Source organism: Empidonax traillii, unplaced genomic scaffold (genome assembly GCF_003031625.1).
Source record: "Empidonax traillii isolate 1590-97213 ecotype Southwest subspecies unplaced genomic scaffold, ASM303162v1 scaffold12:size2584012, whole genome shotgun sequence".
In the NCBI taxonomy this organism is placed as follows: Eukaryota; Metazoa; Chordata; class Aves; order Passeriformes; family Tyrannidae; genus Empidonax; species Empidonax traillii.
In genome coordinates this window covers 2,233,457-2,247,748 of record NW_020955205.1, presented here as the reverse complement: position 1 = coordinate 2,247,748, position 14,292 = coordinate 2,233,457, and the positions used below count along the sequence as shown (strand labels likewise).

At 51.5% G+C, this 14,292-nt stretch overlaps 2 protein-coding genes across 2 annotated transcripts in view; one reads left to right on the top strand and one right to left on the bottom strand.

The window, feature by feature from the left end:
- ZNF609 (zinc finger protein 609) overlaps window positions 1-14,292 on the bottom strand; it is an 85,381-nt gene that overhangs the window by 9,626 nt on the left and 61,463 nt on the right. The window lies entirely within an intron of this gene.
- OAZ2 (ornithine decarboxylase antizyme 2) lies at window positions 126-12,770 on the top strand. Its single transcript, XM_027889740.1, is given in 6 exon segments — window positions 126-217; window positions 3,382-3,457; window positions 3,459-3,539; window positions 8,091-8,266; window positions 10,105-10,190; window positions 12,011-12,770. Coding segments are annotated over 6 exon segments (573 nt in total). The 5' UTR covers window positions 126-197; the 3' UTR covers window positions 12,145-12,770.

Genomic DNA, 14,292 nt, shown 5'->3' with positions numbered 1-14,292 from the left:
CGCGGGGCGGGGCGAAGGGCGGGGCGAAGGGCGGGGCCGGGTGTGCACAGCGCGGGGGGTGGGGCCGGGCGCGTGACGCGGGGAGGCGTGTCAGCGCGCGGGCCCGCGGGGTCAGTCGGAGTGCGGCGTGGAGCGGAGCGCACGGGGGGCACCAGCGCGACCAACCGAGCCGCAGCGGGACCGGAGCCGAGCCCAGGATGATAAACACCCAGGACAGGTGCGCGGCGCCTGTCCTATCGCCCCTCAGCGCGGCGGCGGCGGCGGGCGGGCCCGGGGCGCGGGCAGGCGCGGAGGCGGCGGGGAGGCCGCGGGACGACGAGGAGGCCGCGGGACGACGGGGAGGCCGCTCTGCCTTTCCGCGATTAAAATCCCCATCGAGGCATCTCTTCCCCGTGAAGGAGCCCCCCGGGAGTGGATGTGGGCGCACCGCGGCCTGAGGACCTCTCGCCGGCCTGCCCTGGCGCTCCCTCCCCGCACCCCTTCCTGCCTGCGGGAGGGTGGCTTTTTCCACGCAGTTTGGGTGTCAGCAGGCGCCAACTTGCAGGATCTGTGTATTTTTCTCAGCTGACCGATTTTATCTCGTGTGTCTGTTCCTTGTTTAGACTCCCCAGAGTGTCATTTCCTGCGCCTCTGTCGCCGATAAGAGCCCAGAGGATGCGCACGGAGCAGCCCGGGTTCTTGGCCGCTGCCTTTGTGGGAGATGCTTGACCTGTGCTGTGGTCACCAAATGGTTATTTGCAATTTGCTCCTCAAATCCTAGATATGTGTCTTGCAATAATAACATAGTGTTATTATTATGGGCCAAGTGCTGCCGCATCTCCATAGCCTGTTTCAGAAAAGGGCAGAAAGGAAAACAAACAAAAGAATGTCATTTCTCCAGTCAGGGGAGCTCTTTGGATCCTTCTTTCTGGTCTAAGTGTTTAAAGTAAATAAAGCCCCCAAATCACAGTAAAGTGTGCGAATTTCAGCCCCCGAGGTGCTGGTCCCGGCCTGGCTCTGGGTGTGAGGTTTGCTAAGGAACCGTGAAGGAGTTCCCAAGTTGCTGAGGTGTCCTTTGCGCTTCCCAGGGACAGGGCACAGGGCTAGGATCGCTGGGAGCTTAGGGAGTTAAAATTACACCCGCAGAATTGAGAGTGTAACACCGGCTTCCAGCTCCCCTTTCAGGCAGGGCTCAGCCGAGCCACTTTTACTGAGGAGTTTCTCCAGGGAAAGGTCGTAACCAAGCTGTGGGAAAGCTTCTTCAAGGAGGAGAGAGGTCAGAAGGGAGCACATGCCTAATTTTTAAGCTACAAACAGGCCTAAGGGAGCAGGGTTGCAATGGGCTGCTGGTGTACGGATGTGTGGAGGGATCAGACGTTTTGGGTGTTTGCATGAACTTTTTCCCAGGAGCTGAAGTGCAGCTGGAGGAAGCAAAATCTCTTTTAGCCTGTGCCCCACATACATCCTGAGGGTGCTGGTCTCGGGACCCTAATTTTGGAAGGGGATAGTGGTGACGTGCAAGTATCCTGATTTTGGAGGGATAGTGATGGTGTGCAGGTCTGGGCAGTGCCACAGGCAGGGCTCGGTGATTGAAGGGAGACTTGTGTTTTGACTTCTGCATGTGTCAGAGGAAGTGAAACTGGGAAGTGTCTTGAGCTGCTTTGCATGAAAACTACTGCCTCTGTTTGATTTTTTTTTTTTTTCCCACAACTCCACTTCATTATCCAGCTTCTCCATGCCTTGGCCGAAAGTTGGAGAGAGCTATCAATAGTATATTGTTGGCTGGGGGGTGAGGGAGGAGGGAAGGGAATAACAAAGCTGCCAACAGCTTTCTGGGGGTGGGGACGACACAAAGTGCTTTGTCATCCTCTCCACATCCACTACTACTGAACACACACTGGCCCATTGATAACCCCAGGCACACCGGGGAGCACAAAATACCCGGCTTCCCTGGCTTTGCCCTCCTTCTCCTGGTGTATTTAAATAGCCTTTTCTCCAAGAGGTCCCTGCTCTAAGCCATGGCACTCAGGAACCCTGCTCCAGAGCCCATTCTAGTAAACCTGGAGGAAGAAACAAATGGAGAAAGAATATTTGTGTTTCCTGTAGAAAGATGGTTTTGGTAGGAGGTGGGAAGCTGAGATCCTTGGGGGATTCTGCCTGTGTTGTAACTGCGTTTGCAAATTTTGTTTTTGGCACTCAGAAATGCCAGATTTTAGTAGCTGGTTTGCAGCCTGCACAGGCAGGTTATGAGGCCAGGTTGGACAGGGCTTGGAGCAACCTTTTCTGGTGGAAGGTATCCATGGCAGGGGCTGGAACTGGACATGCTTTAAGGTCCCTCCCAGACTGAACCAGTTTGTGATCCCCAGTGGTTCAGGTGGTTCTGACAGTGCAGCTCCATACTTGGTGTTTGGATATTTAAGCCTGTCTGCCTTGTGGAGAGGGATTAGAGTGGAAAAACACTATATTGGGAACAGCTCAAGTGAGAAGTTTCAGGACAGATAGTGAGTTGTCAGTACAGCTGCAGAGTTTATCTACTTTAGCCTCGTTCCTGGCCCTGTGCTCATGAAAACCCTCCTGCACCCCTTTGTTTTGGTGCTGCTTCTTGAGCTTTGCTCTGATGTGTTCCATAATGTTCCACTGGGGAAGGACTGGTTTTGCTGCATGGCTTTTGCAGGCTGTGTTAGAGAAACACTGAGCCTCCACACAGAGCTTTTGTGGTGCTGGAGAGGAACCAAAGCTACAGAAGGTAAAATAATTTGCTTTCATGAGCTTCCTAAAAGCCAGAGCAGATATTAAAGGTTGTGTCCAAAGTGAGCTTGGAAGACCAAGTGTAGGACTTCCAAACAAACTTGGAAATTGCAAGGGAAATGTGTTTTCTTGCTTGTAAAAGTAGATCTCTGGGGTAAATTTATAATTTTTAGGGTTAGGGTGAGGGACACTTGTCTGATGCTTCACGTGCCTGTGAACACGTTGCCGCAGACGTTGTGGAGCTCATTGAAGGTGTCTGAAGAACCGCCCCTTTCATTCCTCCTCGATTTGAAAACATGAAACTTAAACCTTCTCCTCCTGGGCCCTGTTGATCTATTTGTAGATATTTGTCTCTAGAAAATGCATGCTCATCTGGTCATGTGTTCCCAGCCATCTGCTTCTGGCAGCCTTCCAGGCCTCTCTGATTAGCATGAGGTTGCTCAGCACTCTCTCTGGGTTCTTGGCTCCAGCCCCTCCTCCATTCCTAACAAAACACGCCAGTTCTGGTGCCACTGGGGCAGCGGGTGGTTTTGATGTCGACATCTGGGTGCTGTGGAGGAGCAGGGATATGAGTGATTTGGGGGTTTGGGGAGCTAGAGCCTCCAAAACATGATCCCTGCTAATGTAACCTGATGTTCTCTCCTTTTCTTGCAGTAGTATTTTACCTTTGAGTAACTGTCCCCAGCTGCAGTGCTGCAGGCACATCGTTCCAGGGCCTCTGTGGTGCTCCTGATGCCCCTCACCCACTGTCGAAGATCCCCGGTGGGCGAGGGGGTAGCAGGGATCCTTCTCTTTCAGCTCTGATATATAAGGTAAGAAAGATTTAATGTCTAAGTAACGACCTGTACTCGTGTTGCAACTGTTTGGTTCCTTTTGCAGTATGATGGGAATAAATGCAAAGAATTCCAAGGTAATAAAAGGGAGAACAGGTAATTTTTCAGTGACTGAGCTGCAGGGAGGGCTCTCCTGCTTGAATATCACCTGTTAATTAAGAAAAGAGAGCCCACTGTGCAGCAGATCATTCACCAGCCCTGCTCCCAGGGGCCTGTTGCAGCTATTGTTCACAGAGCCTGCATTATCAAAACATGAAAGGACTCCTGAAAATGTCTGGCAGAAGAAGGAAGCGGAAAGCAGAAAGGTGAAACACAATGAGGGAAGGGTTGATAAGCTCCTTCCTGTGCCCTTGTCTGGAAGGTGAAGCTGTTGGGGCCTGGGAGCTGCCTGAACCCAGGTACAGATGGGAAAGGCAGCCACCCACCTCCCAGCCTGGGGTGTTTCTAGAACATGTGCAAGGGCAGGGCAAGAACAGAAAGGTTTGGGTCTGCAGACTTGCAGGAGCATGTGGCTCTGTGCAGTTCTCTCATTTTTCATCCCTCTTTGTTCCATGGGACTTGTCCTTCTGAATGAGATCTGGCTGCTCCTTCCTGTAGAATAATTGTCACTTGTGTGACTTTGGCTCACATCTGTCTGGGACAAGGCCTGCTTTTCCACATGCCAGGGATGAGGCAGCCTAAAATTATGCTTACCTTGCAAATTTGGCTGTTGAGCCAGAGGTGTTGTTAGACTTGATTTGTAATTGCCCTGTGGGTGGCACACAGGCGTTACATGATGGAATGATACAGACCTTTTGGGCCGAAGCTCCCAGAGCCTCCTCTTGGAATTCATGAAAGAATGCCAGACCTCACATCTGCTTTCAAAGTTTCCTTTGGTGAATTTTTAACACGTTCCTTACCTGCTTCCCTTGTGAAGAAACGTCAACCTGTGAGCCTCTAGTGACAATGTGCCATCAGCTTAATGCTCGAGGTGAATTGTCACAGATATTAGAAGGGTGTGTACTCCAGAGAAGCAGCACAAGAGACTCCCTGTCACAGAAAGAAGGTACAAAAATAGATTCAAGAGGGCTCAGGACAAATAATGAATTCCATCTACATGAGACACAGGAGACCCTGCAGGTGAAACTCCTGCCAGCCAGCTTTGCCAAGCCTTGTGTGCACCACCAGGCAAGGCCCAGAGGCAGAAAAAAATGGGCTCAGTGTGGAGGGGGAGCTGGTGGAAGGAATCACAGTTCGGAGTTTTCAGTACAGCCATGAACTTGCAGAGATTTTGGCAGTGGTGTGTAGGCACAGGGATGTCATCCATATAGCTGCATCCCGGAAATATGGATGGAATTCTTCCCGCCTTTATTGCTTGACAAAACTAGCAGAATCTGTCAGAAAATCAGCCCCTTCTATAACATAGAATCATGGAATTGTTTGGGTTAAGGTAAAATCCAACTGCTCCCCAGCACTGCAAAGGCCACCACTAAACCATGTGCCCAAATGCCACATCCACATGGCTGTTAAATCCCTTCAGGGATGGGGACTCCACTACTGCCCTGGGCAGCCTGTTCAATACTTGACAACCCTTTCAGTGAAGAAATTTTCCCTAATATTCAACTTAAACCTCCCCTCATGCAACTTCAGCCTGTTCCTCTTGTCCTGTCTCGTTCCCTGGGAGCAGAGCCTGACCCCCACCTGGCTCCACCCTCCTGTCAGGGAGTTGCAGAGAGCAAGAAGGTCCCCCATAAGCCTCCTTTTCTCCAGGCTGAGCCCCCCTGGCTCCCTCAGCCACTCCTGGTGCTCCAGACCCTTTGCCAGCTCTGCTGCCTTCTCTGGACGTGCTGCAGCCCCTCAGTGTCTGTGTTGGAATGAGGGGCCCCAGGTGTGTCAGACCTCAGGTGGGGGTTACAGGGGCTCTCTGCCCTTTGGTTGCCCACGTCTGGCAGTGCTGTAGTTACAGCAGCCTGAGCTTTTCAGCCTGCAGCCAGCAGCATGACCTGGAAAGGAATCTGGATCCAAAAGCTTAAGTCCTTTTTCCAGCTGTATCAGCTGTTGCAGTCCAAGGGATGACCTTTCCGAAGGAGCTGCCTCCCCCAGCACACACAGCGCTCAGATACAGCAGCGCTGTAAATTAAACAGCTGGGGTTCCCTATAGGTGTTGGTGTTTTTGTGTTAAGAGACTTAAATATCAGCCCTCCATCCAAGGAGCTTTGCTGGAGCTGGGAGTGCCACAGCGACATCTGGGACGTGCCCTGGCTGGCAGACTTGGCAGGAGGCTGCAGGTGCAGCACATGCCAGCAGCCGGAGCTTCCATGGCTCTCTACAGTTGCTTGGTCGGGGTGGATCATAACATCCTTTCTCCTGACCCTGCCAGCACGCTGGGGCCTCCCCTGCCCTTCCTGGGAGGAGCAGAGCTGGGCTGGAAAATTTGTGCTCAGTGAACTACAACCAAGTAGAAGCTGGTCCTTGTGGCTTTGTGTTGCTGAAATGGAGCCAAGGGCTGGAGAGCTGGTTTTGGGCAGCAGTTTGTAAGAGAGAGTCTGCTGGGGTTTTTTTTTGTCCACAGTAACATGGCAGGGGGATTTTGTGGGGTGATTTTTCCCTTGTGAATTAAAACTGAGCACTTGTTGTGTAGACAGGATTTTGCTTTGAGCAGCTTCCAAAGAATTTTGGGCTGCTGCTGCTTCAGATGAACAGCTTCTTTTCCCCAGCATCTCTGTTTGGATGCCTAGAAATAGACTGTCAGCTGCCTGAGCTGTGTAAACATAATTCCCACTGAACTGGGGGAACTGGTTCCGCTAATCCCTGTGGTTGTGCTGCCTTTGGCTCCTGGACTGTCACAGAGGGGTTTCAGAGAACAACCTTGCTGGGTTTGGAGCACAGGGCAGAACTGGTGACAAGAAAGTTCCAAGGCAAATGGCTTGGAACACTTTTCCCCTCCTATGGCAGTGCTCCTGCCAGTCTTCCCACCCAAAGGCACACCTCCCCCTCCCACGTGTCAATCCCAGCCCTCTTTCCTCAACTTCCTCACCCTGGTTTTGGTTTTGTGAGTATGAGAAAAGCATCATCTGTGAGCTTTTTCTGGAGAGGAGCATCTTTTCTGGAACAGAGATGCTTTCTGCACTCTTAACAACAACTGTAAAAGGCTCCTATAAATTCATTGCTGAGGGATATGCACATAATCCCCTTGGATTTGTTTTTTTAAAATATGTCTATGGTGCAGAACTCTTTCAGGGCTCTGCAGCAGCCTGATCTCACTGGAGCAGCTGTGGGTGCTTTTCTTGGTGCATTTGGCTTAAAACTAGTGAACTCAGCCACGCAGACTTCTTTCAAACTCCATGAATAAACTTATTTCCTACAGGATATTTATTCTGGTGAAGTTGTTTCTCAGATTAGCTTTGTGGGCTTTAAACGAAGGGCAGCTTTCTCTGCTCCGCTCACCGAGGCCAAGCAGCTCCCGATTTGCATGGGGGGTTACTTTGTCCACCAGCATTAAGGTCGTCCTCGGTGGCCTCTTTGTCACAATAGTCAAACCAAGGGGCAGCTATTTTAAGACACGAGGTAATAGGAATTAAGGCACTGGGATAGCAGCTTGAGGAGGCAGGAAGGGCTTGTGAGGAACTGTTGAATTAATCACCCTGTTAAATTAAAACACCTGGAGGCTGAACGGCTGCTCCCCCAATGACCCAGAGGAAACCACTGCCCAGCCCACCTGTTGAGGAGGGAGGGACACATGGCTTTCCCAGGCATTCCCGTGACTCGGAAGCAGAGCATGCATGATCCTGGATTCTGCTTTACTTATGCCCTTCAGAGCTGTGCAGGTGACTAGGAATGTAAGGGAACAGGGATGCAGCAGCTGTCACCAGCACACGGGACAGTTCAGCTTCCCCTGCAGTGACAGCCTTAACTCAGGTCTTTGCTGTTTCACTGGGGCTCTTTGCAATGAAACATGGAAATCATTACAGGGCAAGCCAACTGCCTGCCAGAATTGTCTGGAGGAATGGAGTTTTAACCATGGGATTGTTTTCTAGGAACTGCCGAGCTGGATCTGAGATCCACATGCTTGGCATTCTTGCTGAGGCAGGGCTGGAGTGGGACATGTGCCTTTGTGGTCTTTGTGGTCTCTGGAGAAGACCTTCTCACCAGCCTCAGATCTGCTCTGGGATCTCCCTGCACTGTATTTCTCTCTCTTACACCAGGAGGCAAACCATGGGTTGGAAAATCTGGGAAAGCAATTTGTGGTTATCCCTGGAACAGAAAGGCTATGTTGGGCATGGGGGAGGCACTGGTTTTGACTGGTCAGGCTGTGGCAGCTGCCTATATTGGGTCCAGTTGTGTTCTTTGAAGGACAGTTCATGATCCATCACTACCCCTGGGTAGAAATCACTCTGAGGGCTGAGAACTGCAGGATGTGTCCCTGAGCCAGTGAAAGGGGAAGGGAAAAGCATAATCTTCTTCTCAGTCAAACCCTAATGCTATTTATTTGCATTTGCTCTCTCCAGTTGTCCCCTAGCTGTTCAGGACTTGATGATTTTGTTTTCCCAGGATGAGAAGATCACTGTTAGCCAAGATGTCCCAGTGCATGAAGGGAAGCCTCACATTGTCCACTTCCAGTACAAGGTCACAGAGGTGAAGACCTCCTCCTGGGATGCAGTGCTCTCAAACCAGAGCCTCTTTGTGGAAATCCCTGATGGATTATTAGCTGATGGAAGCAAAGAAGGGTAAGTTCAGGATCCCAGAGCTGCAGCCGTGGCTCCCTGGTGGGGCAGGGCTTTGCTTACGTGGATGGCTAAGGACTCCCCATCCATAGAAGTGTCCAAAGCCCACTTGGATGGGGCTTGGAGCAACCTGGTCTAGTGGAAGGTGTCCCTGGTATCACTGGCAGGGGATGGAATGAGATGAGCATTAAAGGTCCCCTCTAACCCAAACAGTGCTAGGATTCCATGTTGTGTGTGCAGGAAGAATGAGTTGAGCAACAGCAGCTCCATTCCTGGGTTGTGTGTCTGAAGCACATCCTGCTCCCCTGTCTGTAGAGAACTGTCCTGTTAGGCCTTCATGGATGTATTTTGATACTTCAGATGAGTTACTATTTTTTGAGTCCCAGCACTAATGAAAAACAAGCAATAAATGAGCAGATGAATCTTTGCATACTTAGGTATGGAAAGCCAACAAGCCTTTCTCTGATACTTTATTATTTTTTCATTTTATTTTTCTCTTGGCCACTTGACAAGTCTTATCTTGGCAGATTTTTCTCTCTTTCAGGAATAAAAAACCCTCCATCCTATGGATGCTCTCCTCATCAGTAGGTGGATCTGCTCTTGGAGCACTGCCACACTGGTGCTGGGCTCTGCCAGGAGCTCTGATTTTTCTCTTGGCAGACTCCAGTTGTGTTTTGTCCAGACAGCTCAGCTCTGGGAAGTTTGTGCAAACGCAGCTTCCAGAGCAGCTCCTTCCTGCCAAATGCACTGCCAGAGGTCTCCATTGCAAAGGAGCTGTGGCTTTGCTGAATTCCCCTGTGGAGCTCTCAGCTCCTCCTAAATCTCCAAGTAGGCTTCATCCCTAAGTGACGCAGGCTAATTAAGGAAAAACCCCCTCACTGGGCACCTTCAGGAGGGGGCAGTGCTGTTGCTGTCTCACACTTGTCTCATTTGACCCCAAGTCCAGATAAATGTTTGTGTAATTTCTCCAGTCAGCCCATAAATCTCTCGGCTCTCCAGGGAGTGGGTCCTTCTGAGAGGGGATTTATTTGCCAGTGTCATTGTGACTTAAAGCGCAGTTTTGTCAGGTTATTTTTAGCTGGGTGAAACAGCCAAGAAGAGGCCATAATTAAAGTGGTTCATTTACATATTAACAGAACCCTTGCAAATTTAATCCCCTGTGCTGACGGCTGGTTAATGAGATGTGAAGGCCAGTTTGTCACCGCTCTGGCAGCGCCAGTGGTTACAAGTGACAGTGGTGGCTCCATGTGCCACCCCGGGGGCTCGCAGAGGGGTTAATGCAGCGCCGCTTCCATCAAGAAGTGGCAGAAATAATCTAACTGGAAAGGCAGGAAGTGAGGATTCAGGGTGCAGCAGCTGTGCCATCCCAGTCCATGCGCTCGGGAAACGGCTTTGCCTGCGCACATGCTCCTCCAGGGATGGTTTGTTCTCCTTCTCTGCCTGCCAGGAGCTCAGTTCTGGATGTTTTTCCTTCCCAAAAAGCACAGAGTTCCTACATTTCCCCCGTGTGTGTTGCCAGTGGAGGGGGATGCAGCCTGGCCTGGGACCAGTGGTGATATTCTGCTTCCTGCCCACAAAGGCTTCAGTCCCTAAGCACCACAGGTGGGGAGGGTGTTCAGGGCTGCCAGGACAGGGACTTGTCGGTTACTAGGAGCCAGGACAACTCTTGGATCTGCAGGGCAGGAAGCCCATTGTTTCAACACCCATTGTTCACTGGAAGGGGGCTGTAAACAATCTTTGTGCCTGAAAACATCCAGTTAATAATTTGATAACACACAGAGGCTTCCTCAGGACAGAACTTCCTAGAGCTGACGTCCTTTTGTCTTCCCTCTCCTTGGCAGGTTGTCAGCTCTGCTGGAGTTTGCTGAAGAAAAAATGAAAGTCAACTACGTCTTCATCTGCTTCAGAAAAAGCAGAGAAGATCGAGGTGAGGACTGACCCCCGTGCTTGGGTTTGTCCCAACGGCCCACATGGTGCTGCTGGAGCTGTACAGAAACCTGGGAATTCCAGGGCAAGGCCCATGGGACCCTTCCTATTGCAGGCGTCGTTACGTGTGACGTTCTCACGGAAGTAGTTTCTTGTGGAGGAAATAAGCCCTTTTTGGAGGTTAAGGGTGAGGGAGTGTTTTGGTTTCTCCAGCAGATCTGCTAGATGGCAACATCACATGTGACCCAGGGAAGCTGTGGCTGCCCCATCCCTGGAGGTGTCCAAGGCCAGGATGGGTGGGGCTTGGAGCAACCTGGTCTAGTGTAAGGTGTCCCTGCCCATGGCAGGGCATGGGACTGGATGAGCTTTAAGGTCCTTCCAACCCAAACCGTGATTCCTTGATATCATATGATGCTTTTGTGCCTTGCCATTAAATACTCTGGTGCAGAAAGCTGCTCCTGAATGACTTGGGAGGCTTTTCTCCTCCAGAACCAGTTAATATTCCACCTTTGGTAAGCAGTGAAGTCTCTGTTTGGCACCAGGCTGCAATGATGTGGAAGGTGAAACCAGAGAGGAGTTATTAGATGGGAAACGAGTGCTTCCAGATTAGTGCCCTGTAATTCAGCTGCTTTTTAAAGATCTCCTGGCACTTTTGCACTTTCCAGATTTACAGGTAATCCTAGCCCTGGCTGGAGAGTCTTATGGCTCTGAGGGCTTTAGGATCTAAAGACAGACATGTTGGGTGAGGGATTAAGGCATGGAGGGCTGGAGGAGGTACCAGGCTGGGGACATGTCACTTTAAGTCCCACCAGGCACAGGCTGTAACCCAGCGAGTAATTCCAACCCCAGCTCTAATTTTACTCTGCAGCTTCACGAGCTGCACTGACTTCTCCAAAACGAGGGGCATTAGTAGAGCTAAGCTGAGCTGAGCCCAGGAAGATGTCATCATCCCATATTACCATGCCAAGAATAATTTGCAGATTAAGTGCTGGCTGTTATGTCACCAGCAGCAGTGGTTGCGTGGGTGACAGGCTGGGGACATGGGACAGCCCATACCAGGGCTTATATGTAGGAGTTGTGGAGCACCCCAGGTCCCAAGTGCAGCTGAAATTCAGCGCTGCCTGGAAGATACCTCCAGGAGCAGCTCTGCTTGACCATTTAGTGCCTTGGAGCTGATCACCCGAGAGGCCTGTAGGGATCAGACATTTCACTGGAGTGACTGTCATAGGTCACAGGGAAGCCATCGTTTCAGTAATAGTCACTGTGTCACAGAACTTTGTCTGGCAACCCCGACGTGTGGGGGCTTCTGCGCTGACCCCACTCAGAATTCCCACATGTGAATTTTCTGGGGTGCTCCCAAGCTGCACAGAGCTGTCTGGAGTTTGCATTGAGCTCCAGGACCTCCTTATGGAGGAGACAACATCTGCCTACTTTCTAAGCAGGTTCCTGCTTGCTGCTGTCTGTCCTGCTTTCAGGGCCCAGAGAAGTGCAGGATAAAACCTGTGGGATGGCCACGTGTGTCCTGGGAAAGTGGGGATGTGCATCTGGTGCAGGCAGATGACCAACCATCACTGTTTGTCAGAGGAAGGAAGAAACATGGACAAAGCTGCACAGCTCAAATCCCCTTCACACTTGGATGAGCCCAGGAAGAGACAAAACTTCCTGCTGGAAAGGGCTGTCACCTTAATGTAGTTCTTCTCTGTGCAGGAAGCTCTGGATGCACTCCCAGAGGGTGTTCCATGCTCTTGGATATTTATGGCTTGAGGGTGAGGCAGGTAGAGGATCACTCCTGGTGGTAACAGATCTCCTTTTCTTTGGTAGCTCCACTCCTGAAGACATTCAGCTTCTTGGGCTTTGAGATCGTGCGGCCTGGTCACCCCGCAGTCCCATTGCGGCCGGATGTGATGTTTATGGTGTACCCCCTGGATCAGAGCTCCTCCTCCGACGAAGAGTAGCTGCAGTGGGGACTCCAGTGGGACCCCAACATGCTGTGGAGGGGAGAGAGGGTTCCACCTCCTTTCTTGAGGAAAGGGAAGCCAAGTTTCTGTTGGACTGCAAGTGCATTTCTCATTGTTAGATTGGGCTGTGTATCCCCAGAGTTGACTCTCATTGAAACATGTTGCCTAGAGAACTATCTATCACACATGTAATCATCACTAGGAAAAGGAAGATGTTTATGAACTGGCATAGAAGCTCTTCCCGTGCAGCTGTGTGGTGTGGGAGCCCCGGGGCCTGGGCCCTGCTTGGGGTGCACCCCCGGGACTCCACCGGACCCATGGCAGTGCCTCCCACCTGCCCAGTATGTGCTCTTTCATTCCCCACTCAAGACATAAAGCAAACAGCCTGGTTTGGTGTGGGACACATGCAGGAGACACTGAAGTTTATCCTTTAACACTACATTAAACCCCCCATGCGTCTCTGCTCCAATGCTGGTTTAACTGGTCTTTTTTTTTTCCCTTTTTTTTTCTTTTGAAAATTCTTGCTCTTCAGCTTTTGTTTTACGCAGTCTTAACCCTGTTCCATGTTCCCACTGCACTATCACAGCGTTCAATAAAAGGGGCATTCAGATGAACTTCACACACCTGGGGCTGCTTATTTGGGACGAACAGTTTCCTGACCTATGCTATGATGTTTGGGATGGTCAAAGAGCCAGGAAAAGCTCCTGCCTTTACCCTCCACCCACGACCAGTACGGAGCAGCCCTGGGCCCTCTCCTCTACTCCTCTTTACCTTCCCAAAGGCATGAGCTCAAAGCTTGAGATGCTGCTAAAGGCTGTATCCAGACCAAAGGGTTGTGTCGGGGCAGGTAGAGTGGGATGCTCTCCCCATCCAGGGGCTTTCCCAGGATGGGGCCATGGTGCTGGCAGTAGGTCAAGTCCCAGCCCTGCCCTGTCTAATGCTGGAGAAGGAGGTAGTGCTCTGTCCCTGTGCCATGGGAGCTGTATCCTGACTGGCTCTGACAGGCCCCAGGGGAAGGGGAATGTGTCACCTGTGTCCGAGGAGCCCATGCCCTCAGCTCTTCCAGCACGTGGGATTGTTCCTGGGTGTTCTCACATTCCATAACCACCACGATCAGTGTTTGGTCAGGGGAGAGTGAGGTAGGGCTGCGATAAGAATGTGCATGAATAAATAAACTTTGTGTCTCTTTTGCCCTCCTTCCCCTCCCATGAAATCAAGGGGCCGGTGGCTCTGCTCCCTCCTCAGACCCTAAATCAGTTTAGAATCAGAGCTGGGATGTGCTGATGGACCCCTGACAGAGACCTGTGGACTGGGTGTTCTCTGGCTGAAGCAGCACTAAGTGCTGCTTCTGGCTTTTGAAGGGCCCAGTTTTATCCCTTCTTACAGCTGGAGTTGCCTCTGCTCCTGCCCCTGCATGTGCCAGGGCCCTGCTGCCACCACATGGTGCTCTGCTTGGGCACATCCTGAAGGTGATGGAATGGGAACCACTTGGCTCCTTTACTAGTAAAGTGCAGGATCCTGGTCACAGAAGCTGGAGTGAGGCTCATCAGAGCTCCTTAATGAGCTGCAGTGACAAGGTTGTGCCACTGCACATTCAGGTCTGACAATTCTAAATTCTCCCCTGCCCTGCCTCCAGCACAGGCGGGCAGATGTGGAGGTCTCAGATCACTGGTATCTTCAGAAACACCCTCTAGAAAATGTGGAAGGTGCCTCTGCTGCCCCTGGGTGCTGCCTCCCGCACGGATCAGCTCCGTGGTGGAGCTGGAGGAGCCAAGCCCTGCCCCATGGCACCCCCTGCTCACCCAGTGCCTTCCCTGAGGCAATGGTGGAGGGCAGGACCTTGGTGCCCAGGGGTTCAACCTGGAGGGTTCTGCCCCAAATTATCCCCTCAGAGTTCAGCTGCAGCACCCCCGGAGCTTTGAGTGCTGGGGCAGAGTGGAGGGGCCGGATGCAGGAGCGCAGGGATGGAGCCTCAAACCAATGAAGTTGCTTGAGCCCTCTCAGATGCCCTAGAGATGGGGTAACCTCCTCTCCCACCCCCAAAAATCACTGGCCACAGCTTTTGGGGATAAAGGACCAGACTTGGGGGGAACAGGAAGAAAAAGCCACCCTCACAGGTTTGTGATTGTCTCTTAAAAAGATTTA